The following is a 20,156-nucleotide window of genomic DNA, read 5'->3' on the forward strand; positions in this document are numbered from 1 at the left end:
GTGCTGTTTCTTTCTGTGACTATTACTTTGCCCATATCTGGAGATGTTTTGTAAGACAGTATTTGCTATCCAACAGAAGAACAAAGTTCCTCTACAGATTTAGCGGGTTCCCTCCCCCCAATATTTCTTCCATTATTATATTAGATTTCCTGACGAGAAATTAACAATACCCTTCTTTCTTTCTTGTAAGAATTTTCGTCACTATCATCTTGTTAATTTAGGCCTTAATTCTATGCTGAACTTGCTGAACAAACTCTATGTTAGGTAGTTAAACTTGATAAAGTCTAAGCCTCTGGCCATGCCAGTCAGAGCTGCTGTTAATCATTTGACCAAATGCCTTGTCTCAGTCGCATTCATTTTGTCATTATTGGTAAAATGAATACTCAGAAAAAATTCTGCAGTCAGATTCTCTACTTCCCAAGTCAGAAAGTTATCTTTCATTTAACGATGTGAGCTTGACTCTTTGTTCCGCACAGTTCCATATATTGTGGGTTCCCATCTCTTTTTCTAACCAAACAGTCTGAAGGGCATAATCATAAAAAAGGAGTATTTCTGCAGGTTTACGTTATACTAAAGAATGTAGATAGATGTAATGAAAATGTGACTAACTATGCGGAAAGATTTCACAACAATCTTCTTCATTAGAACATGAAACAATTTCACCAGGAGTGGTGGAAACGCTACCACACAAGTCACTTTACACTAGAGTGGAGCAAGCACTCCAGAATACACAAAAGAGACCAGTCCTCGGCTGGCTGCAGAATGGACAAGGTGGCCCAGTCAGGCAGTGGGTTTCCTCGTTTTATTTATCTCTGCTGTCCCCAGTTCTCAGTGCCTTTCCCCATATCAGCCATTCATAAGGCAACATTCAAGCAGGTAAAAGAGAAAAAGGGAAAGAAATTGCTGTGTTTCTTGAAAGTCAGCAGGTCCCATAGGGTGGTGCGTCAAAGCCTCCTGCAGCCTCTCGCTGCTGCAGCCTGGGTCTGCGGCTTTGAGTCTGTCACCTTCCAAAGGTGCACCACGCTGTTATCAGAAACAGCTAGCGTCTTGCTTACTTCTTTGATGTGTCACGTCAAGACAGGCTAGCGACTGCTGGGGGTCCACTCTGCTAAGCCTTGCCAAACCAATTTAAACCAAAATTATACTAACTTCTTTCAGTGCAATGGTATTCTTAGTCCTCTCTTTTGAGCAGGGTTTATTGCACAAAAACAATCAAGGACACACATGCGGGTATTTCGGTGTTTTAGTTCCTTCTGCTCTCTGTGGCTCAATTCCAGTCTCATTTCCTGGTCAGTTTTCCTCCTACTGAGCAGTGGCCTACAAAATCATTTTCAATAGGTTGCTTGTAGAATGCCTAATTATTCAACCACAAATCATTATATTTGATACATATCAGATAGCACATTTATAATTTCTCTCTCATAAACACTCACATAAATTTATCATGAGCCTGGTAGATCGGACTTCACCTCCCAGAAATCTGCAATAATGGACAGTGACACACATACATTTGTTAACTGCAGAACTGTATCTTACCTAAGGCACTCTGAGCCTGTCCCAACATCCAGTTTAGTGAATGGAAAGACCTGCTGCTTGAATTGTTAAACCTTCCAAAAGCCATGGTATTTTACGTTCAGACCACTTTTCTATACACACTGGTTTAATCACCATTTCCATACTGCTGAAAAACTGTACTAATTCCCCGATTAATTTTAAACATTCCATGTTATTTCAGGGACATCATATTTCATCTTACATGCCTGATCTACTCAGAGCCATGTTTTTACAATCTTTTCACAAAACTGCTACGCTTTTCGTTGCCGGGGTGGAGGGAGCACTTTCCCTAGACATTTCCATTGGAAGATTTGGATGTATTTGTCCTGAAAACAGCTACAGCTAAAAACTTCTGATTTAGTTTGCTTTATAGTTTGCACCTCAGAGAGAAAAAGCAGTCAAGTTTGAAGAAATTTGGTTTAGTATTTTGAAAATCATGAATGTTTAGATTTAGCTTGTTCAGATAAATACACATGAAAGGCTGGGTTTTTTTTATGTATACACAAGACTGGAACAGCTCCTATTTGTTCCTTCGTAGTGGCTTGTCCTGAAATAGATTAGAATGCTGAACATGCATAGATAAGGACGCCTTCGGTTTTCCTCTCTTCTATTATATTTCTTCTTAAAAAGCACGGGGATATGATGCAACTGTACAGTAGTTTTAAGTCATTACGTAGTATGCAAACACCTTAACTGCAATTTAGCATAGCATTAAGAGCACACCCATCCCATAAGCCCACAATTACCACAGTTGTTTCAACTTGTTATTTTATCCAGTTAACAGAGAAAGTGAAACGTGCAATAGCTCATCATTAAACTACACTATAGGAAAAACCTGAAGGTGCTTCCTATTAACATTATAATAACTAGAGATGAGGGAATAATTTGCAATGATTTATCAAAAAATGTAGCCGCTTTTTCTGTTCATGGAATATTTATTGATAGCTCGTGGTTCTTCAAATTTATTGAATATTCAAAAATATTTGACTTTTTGGGAATATTTTTACATGCAGAATGATCACATTTTGCTTTGAACAGTCAATATTTAAAATTCACTACCTGAGCTGTGCTCATTAGTAAGTGGCCAGGTGTGTGTTAGTGAATGATTGCATGTCCAACTTTAAAAATTGAGCTTCGGAGAATAATCACATATTTTAAATACACCTTCCATGAATTCTTGTGCCAGGAAAACTCAAATGCTTCAATGTTCCCTGGAAGCGAACACAAAAGAGATGAAAGCTTGCCTAAAGATAAGTAAGTAAAATATGTGAACAAACATTTGCGGACCTTTTTGCAGCGTTTGTCCAGATCTAGTAACATTGGCCTACTGACCTAAAAATGAATGACCTTTGGCACTGGGGTTAATTTAGGCACAGTAACCTTATACGCATGAAACGGTCCTCTAACAACATTAAATTGCGTTACAGGATCTTCACACCAGACTTTCAAAAACACAGTCTTAGTTCCTGCTTTTCCTCTTTCCATTTATTAAATTGCTTTGGCCAGGACTACAACTTTTTAATGCCCTGGTTGTATCAAAGACAGCATAAACAGCTATTGTTCTGTTCATCAATAGACATTCAAACCCTATTAGTGCTAATGGATGTTATGCATGCTAGAGGAGTCAAGTTTACCACTTGCTTCAGCAGAACCAGGGGTCAGTTACGGCAAAAGTAGATTTAGCCTGCAGACATGAATCAGTAAGGGAAAATACAGCTCTTAAAATGTAGCCAAGTTGTCATCTCAAGTCATTGTAAAGCTTGCGTTGATTAAGAGGAAGCAAGGAGTTCCCTCCTAGTTTTAGGAGTTACATTTGAAGAATCAAACTCTCATGAAAGAACAAAAGAAATGATTTAATGAAAACGTTCTTCTAGGATCTAACATCTCAAAAACAAAGGCAAACTGCACGGTACTAAACCACCACCAGATTCTGCTCTTCGGGCACTCCTTACTACCTGATTAGCCTTGACATTTTTGACTTTCATCTTCCACACCATCCATCTTTTTAAATCAAATAAGCCCAAAAGGACACCCTTGAAAGTGCATCTGTATAGTCTGAAATATGTTAATAATTACAGTAATTAAACCAAAGGGAATTTTTGTTTTAAATTCCCCCCCTCTAAGTTGAAATTTATGAATCTAGCAAAACAATCTTTAATAATTAGAACGAAGATTTCAAAGTACATATTCTCAATAAGAATCATTTTTATCATCTCAGCCAAAAGCAAACCTTTTTGCCAGTAAGTTCAGTGAGTTCAATGAACTCTTTCCTCTCAGATCTTTAAGTATATTACTCGAGGCATCTCCAAACTTCATTCACTAATTCAGTGTAATAAACACTACCCTATCGTCAGCCTAATTCTCTAAGGAAAAAAAATTAATCTATGTATCACACCATCTACCATCTCAGCAAATTATGAGTCTGTTGGCCAATTTCAATCAAATGTAGCAGCAGCGTAGAATTCTCACAGAAATGAAATTTCTTCAATTTTTATGAAAATAGGTGACGAGGGAGAAAGGAGAAGCTTAAACTAGTGGACTTGCTAGACAGAGTCACAGAAAACCAGACTTCTTCCATCCTATTACTCATGGAACACCCTGACGCCTGGAGAACGGAATCAGCTAAAAGGGCAGGAATCAGAAGCAGAGATGCTTCTGTGTATTCAGGATATTCTTTCATTCAACATATTTTCCCGACCCACTTGTCACTAGCCTTTAATAACAAGACAACTACATTGCTGATCAACTAATCCTGTGAGTCATGACATCTGGAAAAAAAAGTTCTTCCGACCAACTCCTCTGAACATTAGTTAGGAGGCCCACAACGAAGCATGACTGGATTTAAAAACCTGTCTGGAGCAAACCGGGTACTCAGAGTTGGATAGAGCGCGTCAACCCAAGAACTGAACGATCTCCTGAGTCGGCTGCTATTGCCTCAGCTTGAGAGCTTCCAGGGTTTTCAATAACTGACTGGATTGTCATACTGCTTTTGAGTTAATGCACCAAGTAAGTTATTTGTGTCATACTACAGAGAAATCAAGCTTGCACAACTAAGTAGCTCTGTCAGATCAAAAAAAGTTCTTTGTATACATATTTTCCAGAGCATTTTGTACCAAAGGAGACCTCAGAGATTAATGCTTATTTTACTGAGATTACCAAACATGCTGAAATAGAAGACGCTTTGTTTAATGATATAATGAACCATTCTTTAAATTGTATTGTGCATACCTGGACTTATCTCAATTCTGTTGCTCATGTCTAAGGTTAATGTTTTCAAGACCTCCATTTCTTTACACTGTCTTCCTCTCCTGCCCTTATTCTACGCCCTGACACATTTTTATCTTTGTTCATATCTTCTTATCTAGGAGAGGTTACCCTTCTTCTCTGAAAGACCCTGTATCTACATATACACAAACCAATGTACAAACCACCATAGATATAAGAATATTTACTCTGATTGCTCAATTCATAGCAGTAGAAATCATGGGAATGCCATATAATTCCTCTTCTGTGACATGAGAACTACTATTATTATACCCTCTTACACACCTGTTTTCTTTCTTTATAGGCCTTTGCTTCTTTTGTCAGCGCTAATATTTCCTTGAATAACAAAGTCTCCCGAGATACACGTATGGCATCCAAGTGTTTACAAAGCCACATTGCCTGGGGGAAGAAGAAAAAAAAATACAGGTCGAAATATTTGGAAAGAAAATGAAGCATTTTTTCAGAAGGCTGCAGAAAGACAGAGAGTGTTTTCCTCGCCTTCATTTAAGTAAACAGACTATATGTGTAACTTTAAGCAGTTTCTTATAAAGATGTTCAAGAGTCTACAGCTTTGAATAAGGTCTTTTTCATCTACTGTACTACAACACAGATTTTAAAGAAGAAAGCATTCTTCCTAGCATGCATACACCACCATCATCTGCAAAGTTTCTGTGGTCAGCTTTCTCTGTGGTTCAAATACCCCTGACATTTTCAATTAAGCAGTACCAGTGGACATGACAGACAACTGGCCATGCAAATGAAGCAATCCACAATATGGGAATACCACAAACGTGTAACTGTAGTACTCCTCTCAGGTTAATTAATCCTGCTAAAAAGCTGGGGAAAAAAAGGCAGGCGGAATTCTGCTGCATTACAGCAGTATCACTGCCACTATCTGAGCGAGTTCTCGCAGAGCTCACTTGAACATTGCCATTTAACCTGTAGCGTAATATACAGGCATACCCCTTAGGAACGCCACCCTTCGACTCGTCCTGTGCTCTTCTATCACTTTGTTGATTCTGAAAATTATTTTCTCAGAATAAAATTATCAGAAGTGCTGATCCCAGTAGAAAGTAAAAAGGTAACTGGACAGTATTATAACGTTGAAGGTAGCATACTTACAACTGTAGTCTTCCCAGAAGCAGATGGACCAAGCACACAAATTCTTGGAGCTATGAAACAAGAATACGTGAATGTCAAGATACAGAACAGCAAAACCCCCCACCAGTTTTCCCACTATCGCATTGCATAAAATAAATGTAATCACAATGAAACAAGTATTTCAGTTGGAAATCTGCCTGAATGGAGACTTCATGATTGGGCTCCACTGGGGAAAAAAAGGGGAAACGCTAAGTCAGTGACAGCTGGGTCCTCCTTTAATCTCCATGGTCAATAAGATTAATACTCTGACTAAACATGCCACTTAAGCATATATATCAATCAATTTAAACACATGGATAGTTTAGTGGGTGAACCAGGCATAAGATATGAACATTTCCTTATCTGAGTTTGACTTTCATTCCCAAAACATTGATTTAGACCTAACACATTTTGTGATGAAAAAATATTTTAGCTTGTACATGCAGGACAAGACTATTTAAAAGTTACTATTATTATAATCATAGAATGGTTGAGATTGGATGGGAGTTCTTGAGATCATCTCTCATTTCTCTTACACAGTATGGCAGTAAAAATACTTTTTACTTTGGCAAACCTTTTGGCTCTCGTCACAAAAAATGCAATTTCACTTTTTAGTTTCATGTAAATAGGTTGTGTCAGGATTCAGAGAAGATTCAGATATTGCAAAATTAAGCACTCTCTCTACCCTTTTCGACAGCTACCTTCAATTTTTCTAGTCGTCATTAAAAGTAATTTTCTTCGTCTCTGTATCTTGCGTTCCTCTACTGCACGTCCCTCTCCTTTCCCTGAGGGGGCAAGGTGGGAAAAATGCATCCCGGTTCTGAGGAATTCTTAATCTAATGCGTACAGACAACACAACAGGCATTACCATTGTACGCTTCATCGGGAATGAATTAGAGGCAAGACAAACAAGGGAAAATGGAGTAACTCTTAGGAAAAAGTATTTGGGACTTTTTCATGAGCACACCTTGGGCTGCAATCCCTTGAGCTGTCACTTTATATTAACATCTTTGATGTTTTTTCCCCTAAACCTCAGGAAAAAAACCCAACCAAACCACACTATATACAGAAGGTACTGATGAGTATTAACTGGGAGTAACATAGGTCAAAACAGAGGAGGGAATCTACTCACCCAAAAACCTCTTCAGCTCTTTATAACCAAGGGAGATACAGTGTCTGATGGCAGCAGACAGGGAAGGATGTGAAGTGTATTTTTATGAGGCCTTCCATGCACTTAACAGTTATTGGGCAGGTGCAATTTTTAAACATACATGAAACCCAAATTACAGATTCATCTTTACAAAGTTATCTGACTTGGAAGGTTTAAGAAAAACTCCCCCCTTATTGGTTCTTGCAAGTGCAACAGAACTAGTACACAATGTAGAAAAATACTTTAAAAGGATACATCAGCTGTTTTTATCACCTAATTTCTTTCAAATGTAATGTGATTAAATCCTAGGGTTTTTTTTTTTTAATCTAACACCTTGAAACTCCAGCCCGGTACTTAGGAATTATTTATAAACAGCGTCATAAAAGAGTGCTCGGGTGCCAACACTAATCAACTTCTTCAAACCACTTCAAAGAAAATCAAAAAACCTTTCCATCCACAGATCCTTTTGAGGTTTAACTAGGAGCATGATTTAAAATTCACAAGAAAACCCTTAGGTATTGAAGCTTTAATACACAGCTTTCTTGGACAAACGTTTGATAAAAAACGAAACATACCATTATATACACCATATCATGCTTTAATATTGCCCAGGGCTACTGTAAATGCTCACTTTGTACTAAATCTGTTTTTCTCTCTGCTTAGTGGCTGGCAGCAGATGGGGCAGTGTGATTCACTGATTTACTCATTTGCACACTTGTAAGACTCCTCTAAAGCATTCTCCCTAAACATATGACACAAGGGCACAACCAGGACACCACTGTATGTAATGTTTAACCCCCTCCAATCAGCAAATAGTATTTAATACAGGAGGTCTGAAGCAGCAGCTAAACGACGTCAGGAAAATCTAGAAAAATGCCTTTTTCTTCAGTAACAAACCATATTTCATTCCATGTTTAGTCTTGATGAGATGTTACAGGATTAACTCTTCCAAGTAAAGTAAGCTTTAACATTCAACAATGATTTTAGTAATAACAAAATTAATCCTGGAGCAACTGGACTCACTGAGTTCCATTTAAGTCCAAAAGGTTCTATGATTAATATTAATGTAACAAAATTTGCTTAACTTGTAAGAGAAATCCTTTGTCAAACAGGAAAAGCACACAGTACATGATGAACATTCTTGCAGAACGTTTTTACATTTCTTCAGAGGTTTGACTGTAAAGGAAGAATTCACAGAAATGCCACTTGGATCCTGAAAGCTTTTTTTATTAGCACAAACCAAGATACAATGTAGGAAACTAGCATCTTTGTATATGAAAGAATTATCAGTCTTCATATGGTTCTTTAAGGTTTTTAGAAGGATCAGATGAAAGAACAATAGTACAGAGCCTTAAGCACAAACGCTTAGCCACACATTTGACCTACAAGATTTTCAAGACAGTTGTAAGCTATAATCATCATTAGACTTGTTTATATTTTTAAGAGTACTTTAGATCCTATTATTAATTAAAAAGGTTTTCTAACTTCACACCTGGGATAGATGCAATGCTTCTTTTCCACACATCTCTGTTTGAAATTTTCTCTAGGGCTAAAACTGTCTAGCAAGGCAAGATCATGAAAATTCATCACTTTACTGATGGCTCTAATAAGGTTTTTTTTTTCCTTCTAAATAGTCAGCACCTTCCGCCATGATCAAAAAGTAAAATCAACTCTGCTACAAATTTGTTACATTATTTTCCACATAATTTATTCTTAAAACAACATTTAGGCTTTAATTTTAATTGGAGTTCCTTCCCTTTCTTAATAGGTTTTTCCAGACCAAAACCAGACAGCATTTTTCCTTCGACAAACAACTGCTGTAGTTCTATCTTTAGCCTCTAAGTACTGAAGTCATGAAATGGAAACCTGCCTAATTCTGTTCAAATAATACTGTGGGGCTTAAGGACAAATGTTAGCTCAACATGAAGAAATTTTATCAGCATTCTATCAAACCGCATGAAATTCTTCTGCATATTTTCCATGGGTCTATAAAACAGATTGATTACTCATGCTGCCCGCATCAGAAAAGGCTGGACACAATTGGCAGGATTTGATTTTTTTTTTTTTTTATATTTAGCAGCATTTCAATCAACATCCATCTGATCACCACCACTATGAGCTCACAGCACCTCTAGTGATAATAATTTCATCGATGCTGCAGCAGAACTTTCATAATGGTTTACTATGGTTTTAAAGAAACATCAAAGCAACATGACACCAGCTATCCCTGACAGCTCATGCAGAACAAAAATTATAGTTCAGTTGTGCATATCCAAATATAATCTGCCTAAGGGTGAACAGTTTGTAAATCAAATAGTTTGATTGAGTGTACATGCTTTTATTGTGCAGAATACAGACTTCCTATTCAATTTACCAGGTTTTGTTATACATACAAGTAGGCATGCTCACTGTTCCTTCATCTGAGATGCCACTGAGCAGTGGAACTCATTAACAGCAGCTAGTAACTAACTAATCAAAAACCAGAGAATCTGCCAGCCCAGGTAGAATAGGAAACCAAATTTACACCTGACAAAAGGAGTAATTAGCGAGCTTAAAGACAACAGGAAATATCAGATGGGGCACAGAACGCATTAATAATTGATACACTAGAACTCTTTGTTATTCCCTTAGAGGGTTTCATTGTTATAACTGTTAAAGTGCATTTTTTATTAGATTACCCACTAAAAAAAGAAATTAAAGGCATCTTACCTATAACTATTCCAAAACGCTCACCTTTTTCTTTTTTTTTCCTCCCCCCTCAAGACACAGTCTGAAAAGTTTTATCCATCATTTGCCAACTGAAGCGCAGCTTTCAAACAGCTGTTTACAAATAAGGGATTGAACTATTTATGGTGTCTCAGTTTTCACTTACCGTCATCGTTGTTTTGCTTTAAATGGTTTATCATATACTGAATGGGATCATCTGGCTTATGAATTAATAGTTCTTCAAGCATGTTCTGAAAATAAATAGGACAAAGTTAGAGGAAAATTTAACATAGCTATGCAGTCATGATATATTGCATTTTTACAGCAATGTTACAGTGAGGATCTTAAAGCGTTTATAAATGCTTATTCATTTTTTTTAAGGCCCCTTTCATAGACAAAATTGAGACTATGAAACCTTTTTTATATGCTGAAAAACTGAAGTGAAGCATGGTCAGCAAATTGCCAATAAACAAAAATAACCTATTTGCTTTAGCTTATTTATGATACATATAGACAACAGAATGGTCTGGTGTCTATATGTATCATATAGACCAGCTTGAGTCTGTTGTTGATAATGGTTGAGTCAGCATTGACATAAAAACCATACAAGGAGTTTTGAAAACAGAGTCAACTTAAATTAGTATCTCTGCGGGGCAAGTTAAACCTCTTTCTCAAGCACATTCCCACAAGTTTCCGACTAGCCTAAAGGACTGCGGAACAGACAAGACCTGCAGAAAACACACAAAACCAGCAACCGATCAAAGCCACAAAAGCAGCCATCTCACTTTTGTAACTGTACTAGTCTTCCCTCCACGTGAAAAGTAAGGAGGGGGAAGAAAAAAAAAAAAAAAGGCTTAAAGCATTTCCTTGAATGTCTATTTTGGAGCTCATTTTCATATTAAATGTTTGAGGTTATACAGGGCCTTGCGTCAGCTCCCACCGATAGCAGTGGGGATCTTCCGCTGATTTCAGCGAGGATTGCAGCTTTACAGGCAGAGAAAGGAATAACACTGAGAAACACTAACTCCATAGATTTTCTTACAAGACATTTCAGCACAGCCAAGAATTCTGTAATTAAAACTAAACATCAAACAGCAACTAATGTTCTGACTTAGATTACCTACTGAAATGCTCACACAGGAATAGGGTGTCCTTTTCTAAAAATCAGTCATAACGCTTTAATATTTGCAAGTAAATGCCATAAAGTCTGTATATTCCATAATATTTTATACTCTAACCCATTGATTGTCTTTCATTAGAGTGGCCTATTTTCCTTTTCTGCTTCACCCACTTCATTAGAATAATTAAAACACTCAATTTTGTTTATGAACTGTTTCACATGCACGTTCCGATGCTTCAAGGTCTGGGTAGCACATAGCATAAAGTATAAAAATTTGTATTTTTATTGGAAGTTAATGTAAAAATTATTACTTTCCAGCAACACTTAATTAAACTAAGAAATCGGAATTGGACACTACAATTATCAGCAGCTTTAAAAATAACAAACATAGAAAATTTGGTCTTACTACGATTCAAAATTGTTCAGGCTGACGATGACTGATACTTTCACTACTTCGTGCCCAAGTCCTGCCAGCACCTACACGCATGCTTCATTCTATTCAGTTCTCAGCTTAATTTTACACGAGCAGTTCTGTTAATCTCTGGGGGAGGTTCACGGTTTGGGTCTCATGTTTTAGGTTTCACATTTTGGGTTTTGTAAATGCTTAAGTTTAGGACAATAATTTCAAGCTGCGTTTGTTTGTACCATTATGATGCTACAACACAATCGAAGCATGAAACAACACTCTGAGTAAATCCCATATGATGATGTATGATGAGGACCCACAGCTGCATTCAATGCCTCATGGCGTGCAAAACACAGTATTTCCATAAAAACCCCACAAATATTATGCCATACCAGTCATACTAAATGGCCTTGAAGTTACATGAAAAAAAAGAAGAGAGGAGAAAAAAGAAAGAAAAATAAGCATTTGTGTGTTTTCCAGTGAGATTTGAAAAAGTAAGAAGGCCTTGTAACATACAAATTCGAGTTATGAGAAGAGTTAGCACCGGTGCACAGGGGGAGTCTCTCCAGCAAGTTCTCAGAACAGAACAGCACCAGAATGTTTAGTCCCTCGCGGAAACCTCCCCGTGCTCGACAAAAGGGCTTTTTCCAAACTTACAGAACAAAACATACCTTTCTCTGAGGCAGGGCAACCTTAGCAAGTAAATCTTGCTATTTACTGAAATCACAACGATGCTAGAAGTGTACTTCTTTTTCTTTATTTTTGACACACATCTCCACAGAAAAGCCACAACAGCAGCAGGAACGCACGGAGAGACAGTTTTAACCGGATAACGCTGAAAAGCGGGCTGCACCGCCCGCGTTACCTCACCAGCCCCTGTCTCGGGAAGGGCAAAGCCCTTCATCTCGGTTTTTCCCGCGCTTCATAGTCACTGCCGCCTCCTCCTCCTCCTCCTCCCTGGCCTGCCAAGCCTGCCTTTCCTTTCACGGACCCAACAGCTTTCTTCCACAGGCTGCCACTTTTTCTTCCGCAAAAAACCGACACGTGTGTACCCTAGCAATTGCCAGGCTATTATTAAAATAAGTTAGTTAATTAAGAGCGGCCTCGGCCGGTGCACGTTCCCTCAGGCGGGGACACCCGCCCGCGCCTCTCCACAGGCGCCCGGTACCGGCCGCTGGGGGAAATGGCCGCGGCGCTGACCCCCCGGCGAGCCTTCCCGGGGCCGCCCCGGGCTCGGGCCTCTCCCCGGGCAGCACCGCGGGACGCCTGGCCGCCGGCGGAGGCCGTGAGGAAACCGGGACGCCCCCGGGGCCAGGCCGGCGGTCGCGGGTGCCCCTCACCGCCCCCCCGGGCCCGCCAGGCCGCCCCCGCGCTCCGGAGAAGGTGTGTGTGTGGTGGAAGTCCCCACGGATGCCCCCGGGGCGGGCGCGGCCCGTTCACCTGCAGGAGCCGGAAGAGCTCCCGCTCCTCCGCGTAGGCGCCCACCGGCGGCGGCCACGGCCGGGCGGGGGCGTCCATGGCCGCCCCTAGCGACCAGCCCCGCCGCGGCGCCGCGTTGCTAAGGACTACGTCATCACCCCGCGACGCGGAAAGGCCCCGCCCCACTCAGCGCGCTGCGGGGGGGGGTGGGGGGGGGGAGGGCGCGACTACGGCCTCGCTAGCGGCAACGGGGGGTCAACGTCATGTAACGGCGACGCCCCCCGCCTCCGCGGGGAGGCGGTGCGCGACGTCAGCGCGGTTGCCGGGGCGACGACGGCGCGGTTGCCGGGGCGACGGCGGCGCGGTTGCCGGGGCGACGGCGGCGCGGCGGGAGATGCCGGGGCGCCCGGGGGAGCCCGGTCAGCCGCCGCCCGCACCGGCCCCTCTCCCTGCCCGCCCGCCGGGCTGCGCCGGCCGGTAGGGAGCCGCCGGGCTCGCTGAGCTGCCGGGGGCGGGCGGGAGCCGGGGGGCGAGGCCCGCCCTCGGCGCGGGGCCCCGGGCGGCAGGACGGGGCCCGGGGGGGCCGGCGGGCCGGCGGGGAGGGGAGCGGGGAGGCCGCAGGCAAGGCTTCCCCGAGAGCGCAAGGCCAACGCTGGGAGAAGTCGGCCCCCTTGGCAGGCCGCCCCTCGGGCGGGCGGGGACGGGGGGCAACCACGGCCCCGGGCCGCCCCGGCTCCGCCGCGGTCTGCTGCCTGCCGGGCTGGCTTCGTTCAGCGTTAGAGCTTTTAAGCCACTTGGGCAATAGTTTTACGCCGGATAAGAGAAGCCATCTCTCCCTTCGGTCCTTTCACAGCGCTGTGTTTGATGCATCGCCCCATTACGTTTACAACAGACCCACTAGGGTTTATGGCATCTGATTGTCAGTGGTCCCCTCCGGGTTCTCCACCTCTTTTCGCAGCATCGTTACTACCTCATTGACTTACTGTTTGGGGCCCTGGGACTGCAGAGCTTTGACACAATATATCTTCTCTTTTTTTTCCTTCTTTCTTCTTTTTTAAAGTTTTCCACTCACCTACACGATTCCGACGCGGGTGAACGATAGAGTTACGTATGCAGAATTGCATCATTTCTAAAAAGTACCTTCCTTTCTCTCCTTCTCTCCCAAAATCCAGGAGGGGGAAAACATGAATGAGGTAAAGGAGGCTCTAAGAAACATAGAGCAGAACTACAAGCTCTTCCTGCAGCAGCAGTTTACCTTCATCGGAGCACTGCAACGCACCCGAGAGAATGCACATGACATGATCAGACCCGTGGCAAGCGTCGGCCAGGTACAAAGTATTCAGCACAAAGTTCTCTGCCGATGAGAACAGGGACCAGCGCAGTGCTGTCGCGCACTTGGGTCTGGTTCAGGGATGAATAAGTGCTTTTACTAAGGGAAGATGCACAAAAGCTCGCTAGTGACATTTGTGTATAACTCTGCAAACCAGTGGCACAAGATTAAGTAGGGGAGAGAAATACCTATGTTAGGCCTTCCCATTTACAGAGGAGGAATTTTATTGCTGAGCATCACTTTATGATTTAGTTTCACACCGTCATTTCGCCGCTGAGGCACAGCCAGAAATACAGGCTACAAGAAAACAATCAAACCAACCCTCCTTCCCCAGCCACACATGGAATCTGTAATCCTTAACTTGTAGTAACTAGCATGCTTGCCTCTTCCCCCTGGTATTGGTGCTGCTGTATTTTTCTATAGTGCTTATTAAAAATAATGGCTGTGTTACAGAGGTAGGATGATGGATTGAGGGCTGAAAGTCCCAAGTGGGCTAGGGGTTTTCTGGGCTGGTAAGTGAATTGTCTTGGAATTTTTATAACGTGGGATGTTTTAAGTAGTGCAAAGAACTTGGACCACCTGCAGACGGAGGGAGAAGAAAAAATCTAAATAAAATTAGAATTGTGGATGTGAAACAGCAGAACCCAGGCACAAAACCCAGACGGATGCCAAAGCCAGAGTGAAAGCCAAGCTGTTATTAGGATCAGGACACAGAAGTGAGCTGGTTGTCTTTTCTAAGGGCTGACTCTCTCTAATATAAGGGCTTTGCTCGTAATATTGAAGAGGATCTTGACAGACATTATGCCAAACCATTTTTTTCCAAAAATAGGCATTGAGATTTTGTATAACATTACGCTGTTTTTCAAAGTGCCAATACTTCAGTGGTACTGAGCAAGCTTGGACTCTGCTTCTTGGCCGAGGTGGAAGGCCTGCTTGTTGTGGGGGGCGAAACCTCCTAGGTAACGACTGCAGCAATTACATTGATCCATGGCATCGTTTGTGGTACAGTAACATGTGAACTTAGTGGTGGCAAGCTGTACTGCACGGGTAGCCCTGAGGGTGCAACCACGTCACCCCAGGGGGAGGACGGGAAAGGGAAAAGAGCAAGTTACTGGGGAGAACAGGGAGCAACTGGTGCAGCACATACTGGCGACACGTTGTGCAGGAACTGAACCACTACCAAAGAAAGTTCACTGGGGACAAAACCAGACATCCATTTTATTTCACTACCATGCTCCTGAATCAGCCCAACTCTGTTTTTAATTTTGCATGGGAGGGCACAAGAATAAAAGCAACAAATGCAGAAATATGTGTGGTCTCAGCCTACAGCTGACTTGACTGCCAGCTTTCTTTGCGTGTAAACATAGACACTACGGAAAAAAATGATATTGCACTTGAACATGGCTGCATTTCTAACCCCTAAAAGCTGTATGTGGTAGCATTTTTAGTGTGGAGTGATGATGTTTCTCAGAGAAAAGAGGAGAGCATAGTAAGGCGGAAAGGTCAAAGAGCACACCACGGTCAGGCAATGGCAACAGCTCCTCAGAGGCTTCTACACGGAGTAGGGTGTAAAGTCAAATCCCAAGTGGTTTTGTGAGACAAGCTCCTCAGTCATCGCTTCAGCCAGCGATTCAAATCACCCAGTGAGTCCCCGCACTGCAGAGCCTGGCTGTGGTCGTGACATCGGCCCAGTGCAGGGGCTGTCCCTGAACTCCCCTGGCCGCAGCTCAGCTGCTCATCAGCAGTTGGCTAACGCAGCGCTGGGCAGCCCTTGCAAGCCGTTGTTCCTGCAGGCCTGGTCCCCGTCCTGCTTACGCAGGTGCATTAACTCTGTTGTTGATGTGGACAAAAAGAAGTCCTGGTATCCCATCGGTGAACATCCAGGCTAAAATGCTATTCTCTTTAGGACTATTTCTGCTCACAGCAGCAATAAAAAATCCAGCCACTCACAAGGACACGATGCTCAGCGAACAGTGTGGAGGGAGGAATCTGTAGTGGAAATGGACCTTTAGGGGCCATTTTTTATTTTTCTTACAAACCTGCTGAGAATTTGCCCCAGCACATAGCATGGCTTTTCTGTATGCAGAAACTGTACCGATGTTGGAACAGCTACTTCGTTCTTGTCTTGAAATCTTACAGAAAGCACTGAAAGTGTTAGAGTCCAGCTATGACTGCCAACCAGCCGCTCGGTATTTTGTATTCTGACCACTCGTGCCTGAAGTGCCTGTAATTTCTTCGGAGAAGATACTTAATCTCTTGGCATAACGCTTCATCATGCAATGCCGTTCACTCTGAGTAACAAAAACGCTCAAGGCGAATAGGGAATATCATTGCTGTAACAGGTTAGTAAGGACAATTTAGGTTAAATGGGTTTCGTTTGCAGTCACATCTACTGGTGCCAAATAAAGAACCGCGAAGAATGCATGATGCAAACACGTCCCTCCAAACCATTCCCAGTTTGGTCGCTGCCCTCACCTCCCACCCCGCGCTGCCTGGGCAGCCACGGCGGTGGCAGAGGGTGCCCTGCTCAGGGCAGACGGAAAACTCTGCTCACACTCAACCTGTTTCTGCGGTGCTTGCAGCAGAGCTGTGGGTTTGGCCGTGGTATTCCTACACTTCTGCAAAGAGGGAGGAAGGCTCACCGGTGTGCTGACGAGCAGATCCGTCACCCCAGCCTTCTTCAGTCATGGTGAATGACAAGCAAACATCTCGGGCATGCTCTAGAAATCTTCCTACCTGCCGCTGTATTGCAGTTTCCCCAGTGGCTCATGCCTGCAGAGTCACAAGAGAAAGCAGCTTCTCGTCACTAACCTAAGCAACTTTGCAGCTTATCACAATGTAATTTAACATGCGTGACCCTGTCTTTCCCCACGTACAGGTACAGTCCTACATGGACCATCACTGTAACAATTCCACGGACAGGCGTATCCTGAACATGTTCCTAAACATCTGTAATGATCTAAGCAAGCTCTGCCACAAGCTGGAAACCGTGCATTCCGGTAACAACGTAACCAATGGCATTCTGGAGAGATGCAAGCTGCTCCTTAGCCACAGCAACGATCTGAGCACCATCCGAGCTAAGTAGGTCTCTCCATCAGCTTAGTTCCTTTGAGGCGATTGTCAATGCCGGGGGGACTGTCCCAAGAATGCATATTCCCACTTGACTTTGCCATCAATTCTGTTACAACATCCTTCTGGCTTTAGTGAGGATACCGGGTGCCAGCCAGTTTACTCTTCCAGCTGTTGGGAAAACACTGCCAGCCTCCATTCACAAAAAGGGGTTTTGTTTGTTTATTCATTCTTTTTACTGGTGCATGGAAGGGCACATACAGGCGGGTTAGTACCCTGAAGTCCCATGCAATGGGAGGCAGTTTACCTCCTCCTTCCTCCTAGTCCTGCTCTGCACGTAGCTAATTTCTGCGGGGCAAGTGTCTGCACGTGCTCTTGAACTCTTCCAGATCGAGCCCAGCAGCCAGGATGGAGTGTTTGGCAGGACTCATGTCTCAAGATGCAATTCTATCCGTGCCTTTTTGTTTTGGGGAAATGGCTGCCCGTGCATTTCTGCTCTTCCCAGGGGGTCTCGGGGTGACGCTGTGGGCTCACCAGGGCTGCATTCCTGGGACTACTCTGCCAATTGTTTCCTTCTGCCCCACAGATACCCCCATGATGTTGTGAATCACCTGAGCTGTGACGAAGCAAAGAATCATTATGGAGGTGTGGTGAGCCTCATCCCCATCGTTCTAGACTGCGTGAAGGAGTGGGTAACCCACACTGAGAAGCTGCCACGGCACGTGCTGTGTAACACGAGTGGTGGAAGTGCTATCTCTGAGAAGAGGGCACGCCAGGATGCACCAGCTAGGGCAGCCATTTCCCAAACACCACCTTCTGTGCACCCTGAAGCTCAAACCTCAACTAGTAACAAAGATGGCGTACAAGCGCAGGGGAGTATGCATGTCCGGAAGAAGAACCTAAATGACACAGAAAATCACAGTGGGAAACTTAAAGGTCCCTGGAAACCACCAGGTAGACACGCCTTTTAAAGGATCAAAGTTCATGCATCTTCTGCTTACCACCTTTAATCAGGTGGGTGATTAAAGACAGTGAAATGACTACTAGAGATCTTTCCTATCTGAGTCCACTTTCTGAAGAGTTAGCCCTGTAAGCCAGCCTTGGACAGGTACATACTCTCTCCCCTGCTGATGTTTCCACTCTCCTCCTTAAAGTCGTATCCCAACAGAAGTAGCTGTAGCACTACAGCTGGTCCCTTTGACCAGCACTGGGGTGAGAGCAGGGGATAGTCGGGAGCAATCAGGTTCTAATCGCTCAGATGCGAATCTTGGGCAAGCTACTTGAAATGGAATTTACACTTTCTCAGACTTCTTGCACCCACCCACTCGCCGAAGCCGGAGGTGTGAAGAACCTGCATGTCTGAAGGACGTTGCAGAGCAGCAAAGGCCTCTCATTTTGGGTTCAGATGTGCGTTTGAGATTTAGACTTGTCCCTAAAGTTCCCTCACCCCCATTGAAATTGCCTGCTTATTTGGACCGAAGAATCAAAGTCTACAGGACGCTAATGATGTCTCCCTTCTGTGCCACTGGCTACAGGAAAGGTCAGCGCGCTTTAGCTGCAGCTAAAACTGTGCTCTGCGGCATCCTTCTTGCAGGTTCTCACACCATTGCCAGTACACACCACTCAGAACATCTTCCCTTACACCTGTTTGACTCCTTTGCTGTCAGAGCTAGAGGTGCAAAGGAGGACAAACTTCATTTTGCACTTAGTTTGGTGTATTGGCAATATCCAAACGTGAATAAAACACCCCTGTCCTCCCCAGAGCTCTGCAAAGCTAACGAAGTCATTTCCAGGCCACGTGATTCATGGGAATCTGGTGGGAACGGAGCGAGTGAGAAAGCTGTGGCCATTTTCAGATCATTCCTTTTCAAATTGCAAGTTAAAATGCCTGTGCTTTCCCTTTTTCGAGATGGGAATCTGGCTTGCCTAGCTTTCAAGGAGGTTATGAGGCTTAGTTCGTTAAAGCTGCAAGGCATTTGAAACAGTCTCATGCTGCTTTTATACCAGCACTTCGCAATTCCAGCACAGTGACTTTATACTAGTGCTGAAAACAGCTTTCTTTCCAGCCTGCTTAGGGAGGGTCAGCAGAGTCCCACGCTCTCCCCATTCTCTGGAGCTGATCTGCATTTTTGGTGGTGCTTTTATTCAAGCACCGTTAACTACAAACTTACGATCTCAATAATGCGGTGTCTTCCCTGTATCTGACTGCTCTTTTCCCCTCTCACAGGCAAATTAGCTCCTGTTCTTTGCTTCCTGCTGGAAGACGCTCCTGAATAAACAATTTCCCCTTGCATACCTGGCTCAGTTTGCTAAAATTGTGAGAAAGCTTTTGCCTTTAGATGACCAGATTTTGGCAACAAGCAGCCAAAAAAGAAGGGAGAACTAATAGAGAGGAGGGAGCATCGGAAGGAATGATAGCTCAGATGAAATGAGAAGTATTTTCAGGAGCATTTGTATTCCTCACGTAACCCCACCTTCTTTTGCACCTTTTCCCCTTCCCCTAGCCACACGTGCTGCAACGCAAATACATCTACCCACCCTGGAGTAGAAGCCGATTTTTAGGAGACACCATGATCCAACTGAATTGAACCTCGGTGAATTCAAAACGGTAACGAAGCCTGCCAGGGTCACACAGAGACTCCTCGGCACTACCGGGGCCACAGCCAGCTAAATGTGACCGTCACCCTCTCAGGCTTTATTTGCGAGCCCTGTTGCAGAGGCAGCTTCAGGCAGAAGAATCCAAGTTGCTCGCAGCTGCCCTGTTGTGTTTCATGTCGCAGACGAGTGTCCGACGACAGTTGCTCTCTTGGAAAGTTTTTCAAAACAAGCACGCGCTATGTGGACTAAACGATGACGAGTGTTAGGGACACGAGGACACTATTCCCAGATCTTGTTTCCAGCCTTCGTCACCCTGTCGTATAGTTTAAATTTGAACACGCAGGCTCTGATGAGACCAAAATTGTCCTCCAGCTTGTAGTTCACTTTCAGCTTCCGCGGT

The 20,156-nt window shown here is 43.5% G+C and overlaps 2 protein-coding genes across 7 annotated transcripts in view; one reads left to right on the forward strand and one right to left on the reverse strand.

The window, feature by feature from the left end:
• AK8 (adenylate kinase 8) overlaps positions 1-12,873 on the reverse strand; it is a 71,558-nt gene extending 58,685 nt beyond the window's left edge. For 2 of the 4 annotated variants that reach the window (XM_076355541.1, XM_076355543.1), the window contains exons 1-4: positions 12,781-12,873; positions 9,981-10,065; positions 5,941-5,990; positions 5,104-5,217 (exon numbers count right to left, since the gene is read on the reverse strand). In XM_076355541.1, coding sequence (XP_076211656.1) covers positions 5,104-5,217; positions 5,941-5,990; positions 9,981-10,065; positions 12,781-12,858 — 327 coding nt within the window. In that variant the 5' untranslated portion in view covers positions 12,859-12,873. Of the gene's footprint in view, positions 1-5,103; positions 5,218-5,940; positions 5,991-8,193; positions 8,250-9,980; positions 10,066-11,732; positions 11,750-12,780 lie in introns of those variants that run through there. The other 2 variants (XM_076355542.1, XM_076355544.1) reach the window with 2 other exon arrangements.
• A 301-nt stretch (positions 12,874-13,174) lies between these two features.
• Positions 13,175-19,856, forward strand: SPACA9 (sperm acrosome associated 9). Of its 3 annotated transcripts, none has more exons than XM_076355562.1 (5): positions 13,175-13,236; positions 13,932-14,087; positions 16,968-17,170; positions 17,745-18,172; positions 19,663-19,856. In XM_076355562.1, the coding sequence occupies exons 2-4, from the start codon at positions 13,944-13,946 to the stop codon at positions 18,127-18,129; spliced, it is 732 nt and encodes a 243-aa protein (XP_076211677.1). In that variant the 5' UTR covers positions 13,175-13,236; positions 13,932-13,943; the 3' UTR covers positions 18,130-18,172; positions 19,663-19,856. The 3 variants fall into 3 exon arrangements, with proteins under 3 accessions (XP_076211677.1, XP_076211676.1, XP_076211675.1); XM_076355561.1 differs by lacking the exon at positions 19,663-19,856 and adding an exon at positions 19,386-19,444; XM_076355560.1 differs by lacking the exon at positions 19,663-19,856 and having other exon boundaries at positions 17,745-18,198.
• Positions 19,857-20,156: the final 300 nt, after the last annotated feature.

Source organism: Aptenodytes patagonicus, chromosome 18 (genome assembly GCF_965638725.1).
Source record: "Aptenodytes patagonicus chromosome 18, bAptPat1.pri.cur, whole genome shotgun sequence".
NCBI lineage: Eukaryota > Metazoa > Chordata > Aves > Sphenisciformes > Spheniscidae > Aptenodytes > Aptenodytes patagonicus.